The following is a 16,448-nucleotide window of genomic DNA, read 5'->3' on the forward strand; positions in this document are numbered from 1 at the left end:
GAGTGAGGAGAAAGGTGGAAAGAGAGAGAGAAAGAGAGAGAGAGAGAGAGAGAGAGAGAGAGAGAGAGAGAGTATGTATGAGTATTTATGAGTGGGGAGAAAGGTGAACATCATTGTGGGGGCCTAGTCCATGAGAGGTGATGGAAGAAATGACACACAAGGTGGGGTTGCGAGAGAAGACTAGAGGGGAAGCGGTAGGATGAACGTGGGGATGCTGAGAAAAGGGTAGAAAGAATCTTTAGAGAACGTGGGAGGGAGTGAGATGAAAAAAACAAGGGGACCCAAACGAGGAAAAGGACAATAGGGGGCAAGTAAAACAAAGGCCGGGGAAAGGCGGTAGGGATAAGGAGGGGGGGCTTCCCAGCGTGGAGGGGACAGGCTGTAATTGTAATAATATATACGAATTATAGGAGTGACGTTAAAAAAAATTTGATGAAGAGGGAATCTAGGGGGGGCAGGAATCTTGATGGAGATATTATGTGATGATGCATGCATGCATGGGGGGACGTAGGAAAAAAAAAACACGGTCTGTGATGCATGCATGCATGGGTGGATGGATGGTCATCCATGGGTGGATGCATGGATGGATCATGGACTACGTTTTCTTCTTCTTCTTCTTCATCTTCATCTTCTTCTTCTTCTTCTACTATTAGAGTTTCTGCAGCTGCTCCTCCTCCTTCTTCTTCTACTATTAGAGCTTCTGCTGCTGCTTATTGTAGGAGTAGCAGGTATATAGATGGATGGATGGATGGATGGGATGAGGGCTCATCGCCCACGTTCTTCTTCTTCTTCTTCTTCTTCATCGTCTTCTTCTACTATTACGCTAGAGCTTCTGTTGCTGCTGCTGGTTCTTCCTCGTTGTAGCAGCAGGGTGTGTTTGCATGTATGTATGGATGCATGGGATGCGTGGTCATCGCCTACGTTCTTCTTCTTCTTCTTCTGCGTCGTCATCATTTACTTCTTCTACTATTAGAGCTGCAACTGCTGCTTCTTCTTTCGAGCTTCTGTAGCTGCGCATAGACCCCCTTGTCCTTTTCCTTCTGCTTCTTCTTTACATCTTCCTCCTCCTCTGTCCTTCCTCACTAGCCGTCGTTCTTAGCACTACCACTAGCACTGCATATAACCACCTCCTTCTCCATCATCATCGCCTTCTTCTACCCCATGATCTTGCGCTCCTCCTCCCCTTGACCTCCTCGTAGCCTTCCATTCTACAGCTCCTCTCTGTCTCTCTCTCTGTCTCTCTCTCTCTCTCTATCTCTCTTTCTGCCTCTCCTTCTTGCTGCCTTTCCTCATCGGTAGAACAGAATCATACCTTTCACGTCCCATCTATCACCCTACCCTTCTCCCTACCTCCTCCCTCATCATCCCCTCCTCCCCCCCCCAGATCCCTTTCCATACCCTCCAATTTCCACCCTACTCCCTCCCTGCCCTTTCAAGCTCCTTTCCCATCACCGTCTCCCATTGGCCCTCATCCCTTCACCCTGAAGGCGCTTGCTCCTGCAGCTCTACCCTCACTTCATCTTCATCATCATCATCATCATCAGCAGTCCATTCTGTTATCACCCCTGTTATCCCACCTCTTCGTTTAGCTTTGTAGCTTCCCCCTCCTTTCCCTTCTGATCAGCCCTCCCAACCGTCTCTCCCTTCCTCGCCCCCGCCCCTCTCCCCCCAACCCCGCCTCCCCCCCCCCGGTTCCCTCCCTGCTTTGCCAGACTGTTCCCACCACCGATCTGATCCGAATCCTTTTGTTCTTCTGGCGCTTTTGTCCATCACCGTCCCGATCCTAGGAGTCCTTGCTTTCTCTCCCGACCATGTCCTCTAATTCGAATCTGCCTATTATCCATCCTCGGTTAGCATCGAGCTGTAGCCGGCTCAGGCCTGCTGCTGCTGCCTCTTGACAAGCTGGGTCGACCCGCAGCTTGCGACCTAGATGCAAGCGAGCGGGCAATACGGGGTGCCTCCTGAGGTGCCCCAGTACGTAGTTGGTAGAGGACCTCCCTCCCACAATCTGTTCAATCTGTCTCACGATGTCTCTAGTCTCTCGCCTTCGTCTGGACACGGGCATCCTCATCATGGTCACTCTCCCCACCCTCAACAACACCACCACCAACAGCAGCCGCCGCCTCACCACCTCCACCAGCAACAGCATTTGCAGCAGCACTCTCAACACACGCAGCATCACCTTCAATCTCAGCAAGCCCAGCAGGAGCATGGCCATCAGCAATCAGCTCAACCAGCTCAGGAAAGCCCGCAGCAAAACATGCCTGCGCATCAAAGCCAAGACATTCAGCAGCATCAGATCGTGCAGCAACTGGGTCTTGGTCCGGAATCCCCTAAAGTACCTTCCTCCAATATTCCTTCCAGGCCGCCACCGATAAAATACAACAAAGCCTTGCCGGCCATTGTGACAGATCAATCTCTTGTTCTTGAGGATCAGGATGGATTGGGCGACGAGGGCGAGCGGGGAACAGCAGGAAACCGTTGGCCTCGACAGGAAACATTAGCGTTACTGAAAATTCGGTCAGAGATGGATGCTGGTTTCCGCGACTCGAGCTTGAAAGGCCCTCTATGGGAGGAGGTTTCCCGGTAGTTTTCCTTGACCTCATGCTTTTCCATCTGTGATAGAAATGAATGCCTTGCGAGAAATCAGGAAGCAGACATGCTGGAGCCTGGGGGATCAAACTGTGTGCGGTTCTTTCAAACGAAGAATTACTTTCCTGCCCGGATTTGCGTATTTGTGCACATCCCTTCAATTGAGAAAGTCGATACTTGCACCGTTTTGGGCATACGAGATGGTGTGTCCTGAATTTTCCCGGGAGTCATGGAACCCACAGGTAGGTTGTAAGTAACGTTTTATGGAATAGCGATCAAAAGTTGCACGTGCTGTAGCGGCTTGATTATAGTTGCCATGAGAGGCTTGATTACAGTTGCCATGAGATTAGTTCAAGTGCAGAATCCTGAATCCTGATCGTCAGTGGATCGAGGAGACGCAAATCGAATCTGGATTCCACTATCAGGAAATCATGGAAGTAGCCCTCCAGAATACCTCCTTCCGATCGGTTTGCCGGCGGGGGATCATTACACTCGCTCGCAATTTATCCGTGCAAAGGCTATACTTTCTGAAAATGACGAGAATCCTTCCCCCGCATACTTTCAAGTTTCGGATGTGAACTACGCCTGATGTTACTAATGATGTGCACCAAGTACTGGTTGCTTCTTATCCGGACAGATAGGATCTTGGATTCTCGGTTTAGCGACCCAGGAATTCGAATTATGTTCGGTAGCTTTGGTCATCTCATAGCCGCCACGTCTAGAATCGGGAATTAGGTCTCTGCCAATAGCGACCGCAGACCTTTAGCAAAATCTCTGGATTCTGCACGTCCTCGAAGTTCGTTGCCAATGATCTTGAGCTTCTATACGACTCACGTATCAACCCATCGTCTCGTGTTATCAAGCTTCGACGTGGCAACCGGGTCACATACAATACGTTTCTCTTGGGTTTATGATCGGTGCCTACTCCGATCCATGCCATGATCTCTCAACTTTTCATCTCTGCCATCCTTGATTTTAGGTTTGATTGTGTCGCAAATGATTGTTTTGTTTTGCCAAGCAATTAGCAAAGACGAACAACAGCCTACTATTTGTTTTGAGTTGTCAAAAGCAACTTTGCTTTGATTGGGTTGTGTTCGTGGTTCTAGTGCGTTAAATTGTTGTATATTTGAACTCACCTTGGCTTTCCTTCATCGCATTGGATGGACTAATGCTAAAAGCGTCGCTATAGTTTTGTCGTATAGCTATGTGGTTTTCTTTTTAAAAGCTTAACTGGGTAGATCGCGGGGTTGTTGACATTGTCTTATTCTTTCAGCAAGCTAGCAGAGATGGGTTATCAAAGGAATGCGAAGAAATGCAAAGAGAAATTCGAGAATGTCCACAAATACTACAAGAGAACAAAGGAAGGGAAGGCCGGGAGGCAGGATGGGAAAAGCTATCGCTTTTTTAGCCAACTGGAAGCCTTGTACGGGAATGCAAGCCACCCAGGCAGCACTAGCAACAGCAATGCTGCAAGCATGTTTGCTGCTGGAGTCAACAGAAGTGCCGATGTTTTTGGCGGTGCTACAGCCGGAAGCGGAGCAAGCAACGCCCAGGGGGATAGATCAGGAAGCTTAGTATTGCCAAAAGGCTCGATTGCTGGACCTAGTGGGACTGCAGCCGATACCAGATCCATTCCTCCTTACGTGCCTGTGGTAGAGGAGAGCAGCGGGCTGAATTTCTCGACTGAATCGTCGGAGGACGAGTCAGAAGGTGACCTGAGGGAGAGCACCGATGTTCCAGAAAGCAGGAAAAGGAAGAGGAAGTCAGCGGGGAGGATGATGCTGTTCTTCGAGGGTCTGCTGAAGAAGGTGCTGGACAAGCAGGAGCAACTGCAGCAGAAGTTTCTGGAAGCGTTGGAGAGGAGGGAACACGACAGGATGATACGGGAGGAAGCCTGGAAGAGGCAGGAGATGGCGAGGATGAGTCGCGAACACGAGTTGAGGGCACAGGAGCGCAGTTTAGCTGCAACCAGGGATGCTGCGCTAGTGGCCTTCTTGCAGAAGGTAACTGGGCAAACAATTCAACTGCCTTCTGTGGTGATCCCAGCACAACCTGTACAGGCCGCACCCCCCCCCGTGGATCCTCCACAGGCAGATCAGGATCACAGTGACCGCGATCTTTTCGATCCAAACAGCAAACGCTGGCCCAAACCCGAAGTCCTTGCACTCATCAAATTGCGTAGTGGCCTCCACCCTAAGTTTACAGAGTCCGGTCTCAAAGGTCCTCTCTGGGAGGAGATTTCCGATCGCATGTCTCGTCTGGGCTACAGTCGCAATGCCAAACGTTGCAAGGAAAAGTGGGAAAACATCAACAAGTACTACAAGAAGGCCAAGGAGAGTAACAAGCAGCGTCCAGAGAATGCCAAGACGTGTCCATACTTTCACCAGCTGGACGCTCTCTACACGAAGGGAGTTTTGGGCAGTCAAGCTCACGTGAAGCAGTTGCCTTATAAGGTCACGGATCGTCCCTCTGATGAGGGGCTTCTCCAGCAGCAGCATCAGCCAGCCAGAAGCAGTAGGGTCGGCGACGGTCCGCACGTGCAGGCGTCTGAGGTATTGGCCATTGCAGTGGAGGCTACTGCATCAACTAGCAATGCAGGTATTGTGGCTGCAACCCATTTGTTTTCCGATACAACAGCTGAGGGAGGAGGCATGGGTAAAGTCAAGACGAACCCCATAGGCTTGGCTGATCCAAATAGAAATAACGTTTGTGCAGGAGGGCTTAACGTGGATGCTGCAAAAGCCAACACGGGGGGCGATGTAAGACAGGGTAGCTCGTTAGTTGTCGGGCAACAGGCTGAAGACGTAATTCGAACAGACTCACAATTGCAGCAACATCAACAGCAACCTGCCATGGATCATCAGGAACATGACAAGACGCGTGATGCTGGATTGGAGCAGCAGCAAGAAGCCCAATAACATCACAACCAAGCACTACAGGCTCAATTATTCTTTCTGCACCGCAGCGTTGTTCAACGAAGAGTTGCTAGCTGCAGGAAAGCTGGAGAACGGACACACCCTGCAGAAGCAACGCCTCCAACCCATCAAAGAGTCTGCACTTTGTATACAGATTTGGTATGTAACATATGTACCAATAGCACAGATTCTTCTTTTGGTTGCCTTGCAAGCTTGCTTTGCTACAAGGTAGCATATCGTACCGCTGCAAAGCAAAGCTAGCATAGCTCGATTTATATAGCAATGTGCATTGTTAGGGAGTCGGTCATGACAGCATAAGAAGGTGGTAACAGTTACTGAAGTCCTAGAAGCATGAGTTTGGTTGAATTCTTGCTAGTTCTGTCTGATTTAATTTAGGACATGGAAGTCACGGAATGTTGTACACAACCGAAAGAGCTACGAGTTGGATTATTCAGTTTGTGGTAGAGTGAAGGTAATAAGTTATGTCTAAGAATTTGGACACGGCATTTTGTATGCGTGCGATTCTTTCTCTCAATACTTCCAGCTTTCCCCTAGTACAAAGGAATCGATGATCTGCCAGGTGAAGCAGTGAGATCGCAGTGTTGGATAACCGTATATGCAGAGAAGAGGCTCTGTTCATTTTGTTTACATAGGCCTGAGTCTCACATTTGGGCCCTGCCCCATGGTTCTCTATCCCCTGCTTCTTTCCATGTAACGAATGATCCAGCTACAAGGTAACCTGCCATGGGAACTATGTTTTCAACTAATGTACCATTCGTATCTTACTTTTCATTGGTTTACATTGCTTTAACCAGACATTTGCATTTCGATCTTGAGAAGGATATGTTGCTGAGGTAAGAGACATAGAAAAAAACGTTTAGAGAGTGTGTGTGTGTGAGGGGGGGGAGAGAGAGAGAGAGAGAGAGAGAGAGAGAGAGAGAGAGAGATGGAGATGGAGATGGGGATACATTTTTGTGGATGTGCATGAGTGCGCGTACACACACACAAATTAGGGGTGGGGTACCTAGATGTCAATGAGTAGAAGATTGAGCTTTTACATCTCTAACCTAAGTTGCATTAATTCGCTCGATTTTTGATTTTGATTCCAAAAAACGTGAAAAATCACGAATTTTCGGATGTAAAACGAATCCAACTATTTTTCCTAATTTATTCGTACAAATACATTAAGTAATTTTTTTTGAATCATATATTGGGCCATTGAATAGATAATAAAAAACCACACACTTTTCCTTTTTAGAGTTCCTCAAGTTATGGCCCCAGGGATCTCCATGGACATAACATGTGATCTATAACTCGGATCAAGGAGCTGTAAAATGAAAAGTCTGTAACTTTTTATGATCTATTAAATGAAGTTAATTTACTTTAACAAAATATTTTAATTTATATTTATAGATTTTATATTATAGTTACTATGGTATTTATTTAGTAATATATTTACTATGGTCTTTACTATAGAGTTATACAAATGATGCACTACCAAGTTATCGACATTAATGGTTTATAACTTTATTTCATAGAATTTATTCATAAAACATTTATTTACATAAGAATAAATTTTAATTTACTCACATAAGAAATAACTTTATTTCACAAAATTCATTTACATAAACTTTTTTCACATAAGAAAAAAACTAGTGTTTATTCACATAAGAGAATTACAATTACAACTCAAAAACTTTTCTTATATATTTTTTCACAAAAGAAAGAACACAACCAACCACATTCCACACAAATAACTTAAACTAATATAAATAAATACATAATTTACACAAGAGATGAAGATCTCAAACAAGAGATCCTAGGAACTCTAACAAATAAAAACACGAAAATAATTTACACGAGGTCCTAAGAAATTTTAACAAACAAAAACACAAAAGCAATTTATATAGAGATGGAGGGGGAGAGAGAGAGAGAGGGGGAGGGAGAGAGAACGAGAGAGAGAGAGAGAGAGAGAAAGAGGAGGGAGATAGAGTGAGAGATATAAGAGAGAGTTAGAGAGACTACGATGAGAGAGAGAGAGAGGGAGGGAGAGAGAGAGACACACACAGAGAGAGAGAGAGAGAGAGAGAGAGAGAGAGAGACAAGAAAGAGAGTAAGAGGGAGCGAGGGAGGGGAGAAAATGAATTATTTGTTCGATTTTTATTCGTTTTTTTCTCCCAAATGAATTATTTGTTCGATTTTTTCGAATTTTTTGAATCACAAATTTGAATTTTTCTACTTAGTCTCTAATGACTAAGGTCACCTAAGAAATTTTGTAAGTAATCACTTGCTTAAGCTAGTATTAGTTAAGTAGGAATTTGAGCTTCTTGAGTCTATAGTCATACATCATGACGTGCGTATATGATGACAAGAAAATTTAAGAAGTAGTATTACAAGCTTCTTGAGTCGATAGTCACAAATCATGACTCACATGCATAATAGGGAAATTTAAGAGGTAGTTCTTTTGTATAAATACAAAGTGCTATATTGAGTAGTCATAGGAGCTAATATGGGCAAAGAGACAGAGAGAGAAAGAGAGAGACAAAATGTGGTCAATTGTGATGCTAATTTTCGATCTTCTTCTAAGTGTAAAATGTTGAAATATGTTTTGAGTTTGACAAGCATCTAAGCATCGATATTTTCGGCAACATAAGTGATGATATAAAAGTCGAAATACACGTCCAAATAAACATTGAAAGTCTTCTTGGAAAAAACCTTTCACAATGTTAAAAAAAATGTCGATTTATAAAGGGGCTAGAATTCATAAACATGATTTGTGGGACATTGCTTGTGGCTTATGTGTATAATATGGCTCCTTTAGAAATAGGTGGATGTAATTAATGCAACACATAGGAAATGTATTAGAAGTACTAGCTTCCATGTCCTCTATTCCCCTTCTTACATGGAGTGTTCCACTTCCTCATCTTTGAATTGTTGAGATATCGAGCTCCACTCGCGATATGCCAGGGTGACCGTTGTGCATTTATGTCACTGACTTGTTAGCTACAGATGCGGTTGGTACACCACCCACGAATAATAGCTGGATGACAGCTATCCTTATCTACACTAGTTCGTGGCTCAGTTAGTATGCCACCTTAGTTAGTTGAGTTTGGTTTGAGACCCACATATAGGGTTCTTCTATTTCTTTGTACTAGAGTTCTTTTGGCTTTCACAACTAAGAAGAGGAAAACTGTTTTCAGCCTCCACCTTTGTGTGTATTCCCCCATTGTGCTTGTGAGAAAGCCTCAAGTGAGACTCCTTCCCTCTCTCCCACTATCTTCACATGGTATCAGAGCCTTGTTCGTGGTAAGGAGCTCAAGAAAGCAAACCAAGTTCGCAGTGTCCTGGTAAGAGGACTAGTGTTGCTTTCCTTTTTCAAGTTTGGGAGGAAATCTCTGCAGGTAGCACAGCCGAAAGTGCAAGAGTGCATTGTCTCAGATTGAGACGCCCTTCGCGATGTGGTGAGAGGGCATTATATGCTGCGGGGGAAGGCAAAGCCTCTGGTGACTTTATTTTTTTGATTCGAGGTCATTTCGGGGCCCATTTTGGAGGCGGAAGTTCTCCGCAGGCACTCAGAAAAAGGCCCTGTTTTTGCTGTGCGACCACTGTTTTGCAGGTCGGTGAAAAGTTGCCGTAGAAATTGCATCGTATGCCTGTGCGTAGAGATATTGGGAGTTGTAGAATCATCCTTATTGCCTGTTGATGCAAAATTGTCACTAGGAAGTGACTGTGTGGTCAAAAACCACTTTCGTCAGGTTTGCAGATTTGCCCTTGTGAGGCAGAAGCTGTGTTTTTTGCAGTGACAGAATATTTTGCAGTGTTTTGTAATGGCATCTGATTCTCTTTCACAGATTGTCACTGAAAAGCTTGACAAGAACAACTTCCAAGCATGGAAGTTTAGAATGACGAATTTCCTTATGGGAAAAGGCTACTGGGAGTTCATTACAGGAAATGAAGAAGAACCAGTTCTTCCTAATGTTCCCAATCAACAGGAAATGCAGGCATTTAAAGGATGGCATGAGAGAGCCAGAAAAGTTATGTACTGGCTGTCTATCAGTATTTTAGATTCGATGATTGTGCATATTCAGGATGCAAGTACGCCAAAGGTGGCATGGGATACTTTGGCTAAAATGTACAGCACAAATACATAGGCCAGGAAAATGCAGAGAGCTGCACAATGTGCAGAGAGAAAATATGAGCATCAATGACTACCACATGAAGGTGAAGAAAATTGCGGATGCACTTGCTTCCATTGGGTCGCCAGAGGATGATGATGATTTAGTTTCTGTGACCTTGAATGGTCTAGGAAAGGATTATGCACAGTTCCGGACATCCATTGCCGTCCGTGAAAAATTTTCTGATTTTGAGGAGTTGATTGCTCTTCTAATTTCTGAAGAGCAGAGAAATGGTGGTGCATCTTCTTCAGGAGGAACCTCAAAAGAAACGGTCTTCTACTCAAATGCTGGAAGGGGTAGAGGCAGAGGCAGAGGAGGCCGATCTGGAGGCTGTGGTAGAAATCAGAATATGCAGCAAACTCAAGAAAACCAGTCCTATGTAGGAGGACGTGGTAACTCTAGAGGAAAGGGGAGCCAAAGAGGTCGTGGTGGATGGCAGAGAGGCCAAAATGCAAACAGTAATGTTGAATGCTACTACTGTGGTAAAATGGGGCATATGGCTAAAGACTACTACAAAAAGCAGAATGACATTATGAATGGAAAATTGCAGCAAGGCAATAATGCATCCTCTAGTAGACAGGGTGATGACAGAAATGAGCATTTGTTTATGGTACATCATATGACAAATTCTGTGACAAGTGCAGAAGAAAGCAATGATGTGTGGTATGTTGACTCAGGTGCGTCAAACCACATGACAGGTCATGCTGAATGGATGTACGATGCAAGGAAAATGAAAAAACCAGGATTTGTGGAGACTGGTGATGATACTACACATCCTATTGTGCAGATTGGCAAAATTCCTTTGTCTATGCAGGATGGGAAAAAGAAATACTTGTCTGATGTATTTCATGTCCCGAACATCACCAAGAACCTGGTTTCTGTTGGTCAAATGGTTGAGCAGGGCTTGCAGGTCAGATTCAATCCTCATGGATGCTTTGTTGAGGATATGAAAAATAATGGTCGCTTGATAGCAAAAGGAAAGAAGAAGGGTAGGATGTTTACGCTGGATGCGGACATGCCTGAATTGAGTGCAGCAATGTTTGCACATGGGACCGCAATGTTTGCACATGGGACCGGTGTAGTTGCAGATATTAATATCTGGCATAAACGCATTGGTCATGTTAATGTACAGCGAGTTAAATCAATGCAGACCCAAAATATTGTTGCAGGATTGCCTAAATTCAAGGTTGCAGAAATGCATAAGGTGTGTGAAGCCTATCAATTTGGAAAACAGGCAAGGAAACCATTTCCTAAGCATGTTCAAGAGAGTAAAAAGCCATTGGAATTAATCCACTCTGATGTGTGGACTACTAAAGCTACATTTATTGGAGGCTGTCACTATTTTGTCACATTTATTGATGACTTCAGCAGAAAACTTTGGGTGTATTTTATGAAAAAGAAAAGTGAAGTGTTTGGGCACTTCAAATCTTTTAAAGCTATGGTTGAAAAAGAAACAGGCCTGCAAATAAAATGCCTAAGGTCAGATGGAGGGGGAGAGTACCTCTCAAATGAGTTTGCAAGGTTCCTGCAGGAGCATGGCATAAAGCAGCAATATTCATGCAGTCATACCCCACAGCAAAATGGAATTGCAGAAAGGAAAAACAGGCATATTGGAGAGGTATCTCGGGCCATGCTAAATGAAAAAGATCTACCAGATTATTATTGGGCTGAAGCAGTCGCTACAACAGTTTATATAATGAACAAGACTCCCACTGTAGCAATACATGGCATGACGCCAGAGGAGATGTATACTGGTAGGAAACCAGATATTTCCCATCTGAAAATTTTTGGTTGCATTGCCTGTGTTCATGTGCCAGATGAGTTGAGGTCCAAGTTGGATCCAAAGGCTGAGAAGTGCGTCTTTATTGGTTATTCTCTGCAGCAGAAAGGGTATAGATGCTATAACCCTTCTACACGTAAGTTCACAGTGAGCAGAGATGTTGTTTTTGATGAGATGAGCAGCTGGTATAAACCAGTAAATGTGATGATTGATGTAGATGCACAAAATGGTAATGCTGCACAAAATTCACAACAGCAATCACAAAATATCAGTGGACCTGCAGTGTCCTCTAGCAGTGGTTCACATACTTCGCCATGGACAGGTGGATTGAGATCAGGAGAATCTCCTCAAAGCAATGCAGATAGTGGTATGCAGGTATCACGAAAAGGAAAAGAGAAGGTAGATCAGCCCATGTTTGATGTGAATGCAGGTCACTCTTATGTGGATGGTGAATCCAGTGGCTCAGAGTAGAGCATTGATGATGAGTTGGGTATTCCTTCTGTTGTTACACTTGGAGTAAGGAAGACCAGGGATGCTTTGAGAGCACCTGGAAGTGAGCCTATTTTGCGCAGGTCTACCACGGTTAGGTATCCTGTGGATAGGCTGAAATATGATGGATTTATAGCCATTCACTATGCCTATATGGTCAAAGTGATACAGGAACCAGAACCCACTTCTTTTGAGCAAGCCATGGGAAATGAAAAATGGGAGAAAGCCATGGATGCCTTGGATGCAAATGCTACATGGGAATTGGTGCCTTTGCCTAAAGACAAGAATGCAATTGGCTGTAAGTGGGTTTATAAGATCAAGCACAATGCAGATGGTTCTGTGAATAGATACAAGGCAAGATTAGTTGTCAAGGGGTATGCACAGACATATGGCATTGATTATGAAGAAACTTTCAGCCCAGTTGCAAGGATGGCAACCGTAAGAGCAGCCATTGCTATGGCTGCATCAAAGGGATGGTCTTTACATCAGATGGATGTAAAGAATGCCTTCTTGCATGGTGATTTGCAAGAAGAGGTCTTTATGGAGCAGCCAGCAGGTTATGTTCATGCTATTCATCCTGAGTTTGCTTGCAGGTTGAAGAAAGCCTTGTATGGCTTGAAGCAAGCACCTAGAGCATGGTCTGACAAGATAGGACAGTATCTTGTCACTATTGGCTTTCAGATTTCCAAGGCAGATTTCTCACTCTATGTGAGAAAAACAGAGAAAGGGATTATGCTGCTTGTCATTTATGTTGATGATTTGATCATCACAGGTGATAGTGATGAAGATATCCTTCATGTGAAAATGCTATTGAGGCAGAAGTTTGAGATGATGGATTTGGGAGAGCTGCGTTATTTCTTGGGCATTGAGGTGATTAGATCACCAAGTGGGATACAGCTCTTGCAGAGGCAGTATGGACTGGACATGCTGTCCAAATATGGGATGACAGGCTGTAAGCCTATTTCACTTCCTTTGGAGCAGAATGTGAAGCTGACCGCAGATGCAGGTGAGCTTCTGGAAGACCCTACTATGTACAGATGCATAGTAGGAAGTTTGATTTACATGACTATTACCAGGCCAGATTTGAGCTATGCTGTTGGGTTGGTAAGTCAGTTTATGCAGGCTCCAAGGAAACTGCATTTGGATGCGGCTAGACGCATACTCAGGTATGTGAAGTCCACATTGCAGTATGGACTATTTTATGAGGTTGTGGTTCAGATACAGTTGCATGGATACACTGATGGTGATTGGGCTGGTAGTATTTCTGATAGACGATCTACCAGTGGATATGTGTTCTCTTTTGGGAGTGCTGCAGTCACTTGGAGCAGCAAGAAACAGCCTACAGTTGCCTTGTCGAGCACAGAGGCTGAGTACAGGGGTGCAGCAATGGCTGCATGTGAGGTAGCTTGGTTGCATAAGCTACTCTATGATATGCATCAGTCTACAGATGGGCCAGTTGTCATTTATTGTGACAACATGAGTAGTATACACTTGGCAAATAACCCAGTCTATCATGCTAGAACAAAGCACATTGAGGTGCATTATCACTATGTGCGGGAGAAGGTTTTACTAGGTCTTATTGATCTAGTTTATGTCAGCACAGAGGATCAGGTAGCTGACATATTCACGAAGGCATTGGGTGCAGAGAAGCTGTGCAAGTTCAGAGACCTGCTTGGTGTGCAGGAATTGGGATTGAGCTCAAGGGGGAGTGTTGAGATATCGAGCTCCACTCGCGATATGCCAGGGTGACAGTTGTGCATTTATGTCACCGACTTGTTAGCTACAGATGCGGTTGGTACACCGCCCACGAATAATAGCTGGATGACAGCTATCCTTATCTACACTAGTTCGTGGCTCAGTTAGTATGCCACCTTAGTTAGTTGAGTTTGGTTTGAGACCCACATATAGGGTTCTTCTATTTCTTTGTACTAGAGTTCTTTTGGCTTTCACAACTAAGAAGAGGAAAACTGTTTTCAGCCTCCACCTTTGTGTGTATTCCCCCATTGTGCTTGTGAGAAAGCCTCAAGTGAGACTCCTTCCCTCTCTCCCACTATCTTCACATGAATACATGGCATTTTTTAAGTGGAACTTGAATCACATACCACCACTAGTCATTGCCGCAATCGGTTTGAAAAACAATGTGAGAGTTAAAGAGAATAATCGATGTTAAGCTTATGGCACGCATGTTCACAATTCTTGCATCCATAGAACAAATGTATCCATGTTCACAATTCTTGAATAGAACAAATGAATCCATATGAATTGCAAATTCTTTTTCTCCATCTGTACTTCCTTAGTTTGCTCAATCTCCATGAAGGGTCCTTTTAACCATATAGTAGTGCATTTTTCAGGCATTGTAGATGACTCCCAGAGATAAGGCCATCTTCCAATCCACTTCTCTATTTCTCTACAATTGTACAAAAAAAGGTGTTGACTTTCAATTCCAAGGACACACTCATATTTCTTCACCTCCCCTTCCCTTGTGCAATCTCTCCCTCTAGCCTTGGATCATCTCTATCTTCCCAAATCTAAGGCATATATGGATGGATTCGCATGCCACCCTATGGTCTTGCTTTGTACCTTACATACCATGAATCTTTCAAGAAAAACATCCATAAACTATGCACATTCCATGTGTAAGCAACCTCGTCCACTATGTGCACAAATAAATGTAATTATATAACCATAACACCCATTGGGAATGCCTTCTCAAAAATACAACGTCAATGGCTTTTATCCTCATCGACTCAATGGAAGAATTTTTATTTTCTGTTGAGGATATCCACCTATGTTCAAAATAAATGGATTTAGCTAATGGAGGTGGAAAGATTCCTCTATACAAATGATATTATACTCTCACATAACTTTGACATCATACCTCACAAAAGCACTTAAGTTATTGATGACAATTCTGGCATCTTAGTTACCTCATAAAGGGCATGCCAATCCATAAGTTGAGGGTCATTGCTTGCTTGGGTGTAGCCATTTTTGGTGAGGTTCACAATACGACAAAGCAACTATAGACGCGCAAAATAGCGGGTGCGTCTATAGGCACAGCTAGAATAGTAAAAATACGGGCGTCTCTAATAGCACATCTATTTGGCGAGTCTAATAGCACATCTAATAGTGTGTCTGTTAGCACGTCTGCACTGTGAATTAGACGCGGATTTAGACGTCTTTATAAATGCAAAATAGAGAATATAGAAAGTGAGATTTTGGTCCAGGCTAATAAATATGCATCACTGCTTTCCAAACATTGCCCATGATTACCAAAGCACATAATTTTAATAAAAATGTCAATGCTTTTTGGCAAACCCACATATACAAAAATTAAGTGAGGTGAGGAGAATGAGACAATATGTAAAATAGTTTTGCCAATATTAATGATGGGCTACGGTTCAATCTCATCCTCAATGAGATCAACCCTTGCCAAACTATCTACTTCAAAATCCAAACTAGTGTTGAGATCTACAAATACTTGTGCTACTCATGTGCTCATCGAAATTAGCATCAGCATGGGTAGGCTCGTCCTCACGGGTAATGGCCTCAATATCTGTATCTCCTATCTCGTGATCATCCTCCTCTCTCGTATCACGATCATCATCACCTCCATGGCCATGATCATCCTCCATATGCTCCATATTAGTAAATGTACTATACATCACTTTGGAACGTGGCGTAATAGGTATGACATGCCACCACCTATTATTATCCACCATTGGTTGATAGACAACCTAATTCAAACACAAATACAATCATATTATTTTCCTTGCATCGAAGGTATCAAATATTTAAAAGTGAGTATTTTTATATGTGTGTACAATACTTGTTCACATTGTTGCGGTAGTACTAGTGTGTCCTTACTTTGCCAAAACTTTGTGGAGTCAATAGTTACAAAGCCACTTGCATGGCATTTGATTGTTGAATTAGGGCCTCTTTCAACCATGTCCTTAAACCACTTGACATCCAAAACATACACAAAGAAGCGTCGAAAGTCAAGCTTAATAATATCTTGGATTATGCCACAATAATCATCCATGGCTCCCTCAAAGCTAGCAATGAGGCTGCAATCTTGTGTGTTTCTCTTATCATCAATCCGTTGGGTTCGAAAATGCTTGCCCTCACACCATATAGCATTGAACATAGTACACTACACCAAGACAAAATCAATTAAATAAGCAATCTAAATTGTTGAAAGCTCCTAACTTATGCATAAGATTCTATATACCGACCTTGCTCATGCATCCCCTAGCATACTCCCATTCTTCCATTCTGATATGCATCCCCTTGTCTCTCTCTGCTCTCTCCATTTCGTCAAGTAGCCAATCCATATGAATATCCTTTGGAAGTGCCCTTAGATGCTAAGGGTATGGCACATGAGATCCGTGGTGTGTACGAAAGAGGGCCCTTTCTTGTCTTCTTGCCTTTGCATCCTCGTATCTTGTCACCCATCTTTTCATCACATCATTATTAAGCATGCAATAAAGGTTGATATTG

At 43.6% G+C, this 16,448-nt stretch overlaps 1 protein-coding gene across 2 annotated transcripts; it reads left to right on the forward strand.

The window, feature by feature from the left end:
• The first annotated feature begins 842 nt into the window (after nucleotides 1-842).
• On the forward strand, nucleotides 843-5,578 carry LOC147901042 (trihelix transcription factor GTL1-like). 2 transcript variants are annotated; one of them, XM_087375437.1, is made up of 3 exons: nucleotides 844-2,586; nucleotides 3,866-5,190; nucleotides 5,308-5,578. In XM_087375437.1, the coding sequence occupies exons 1-3, from the start codon at nucleotides 1,931-1,933 to the stop codon at nucleotides 5,508-5,510; spliced, it is 2,184 nt and encodes a 727-aa protein (XP_087231563.1). In that variant the 5' UTR covers nucleotides 844-1,930; the 3' UTR covers nucleotides 5,511-5,578. The 2 variants fall into 2 exon arrangements, with proteins under 2 accessions (XP_087231562.1, XP_087231563.1); XM_087375436.1 differs by having other exon boundaries at nucleotides 843-2,586; nucleotides 3,866-5,578.
• The last annotated feature ends 10,870 nt before the right edge of the window (nucleotides 5,579-16,448 follow it).

The sequence above is a fragment of the Dipteris shenzhenensis genome, chromosome 6, assembly GCF_047967505.1.
Source record: "Dipteris shenzhenensis isolate YYH24624 ecotype China chromosome 6, Dip_SZ_1.0, whole genome shotgun sequence".
Taxonomy (NCBI): domain Eukaryota; kingdom Viridiplantae; phylum Streptophyta; class Polypodiopsida; order Gleicheniales; family Dipteridaceae; genus Dipteris; species Dipteris shenzhenensis.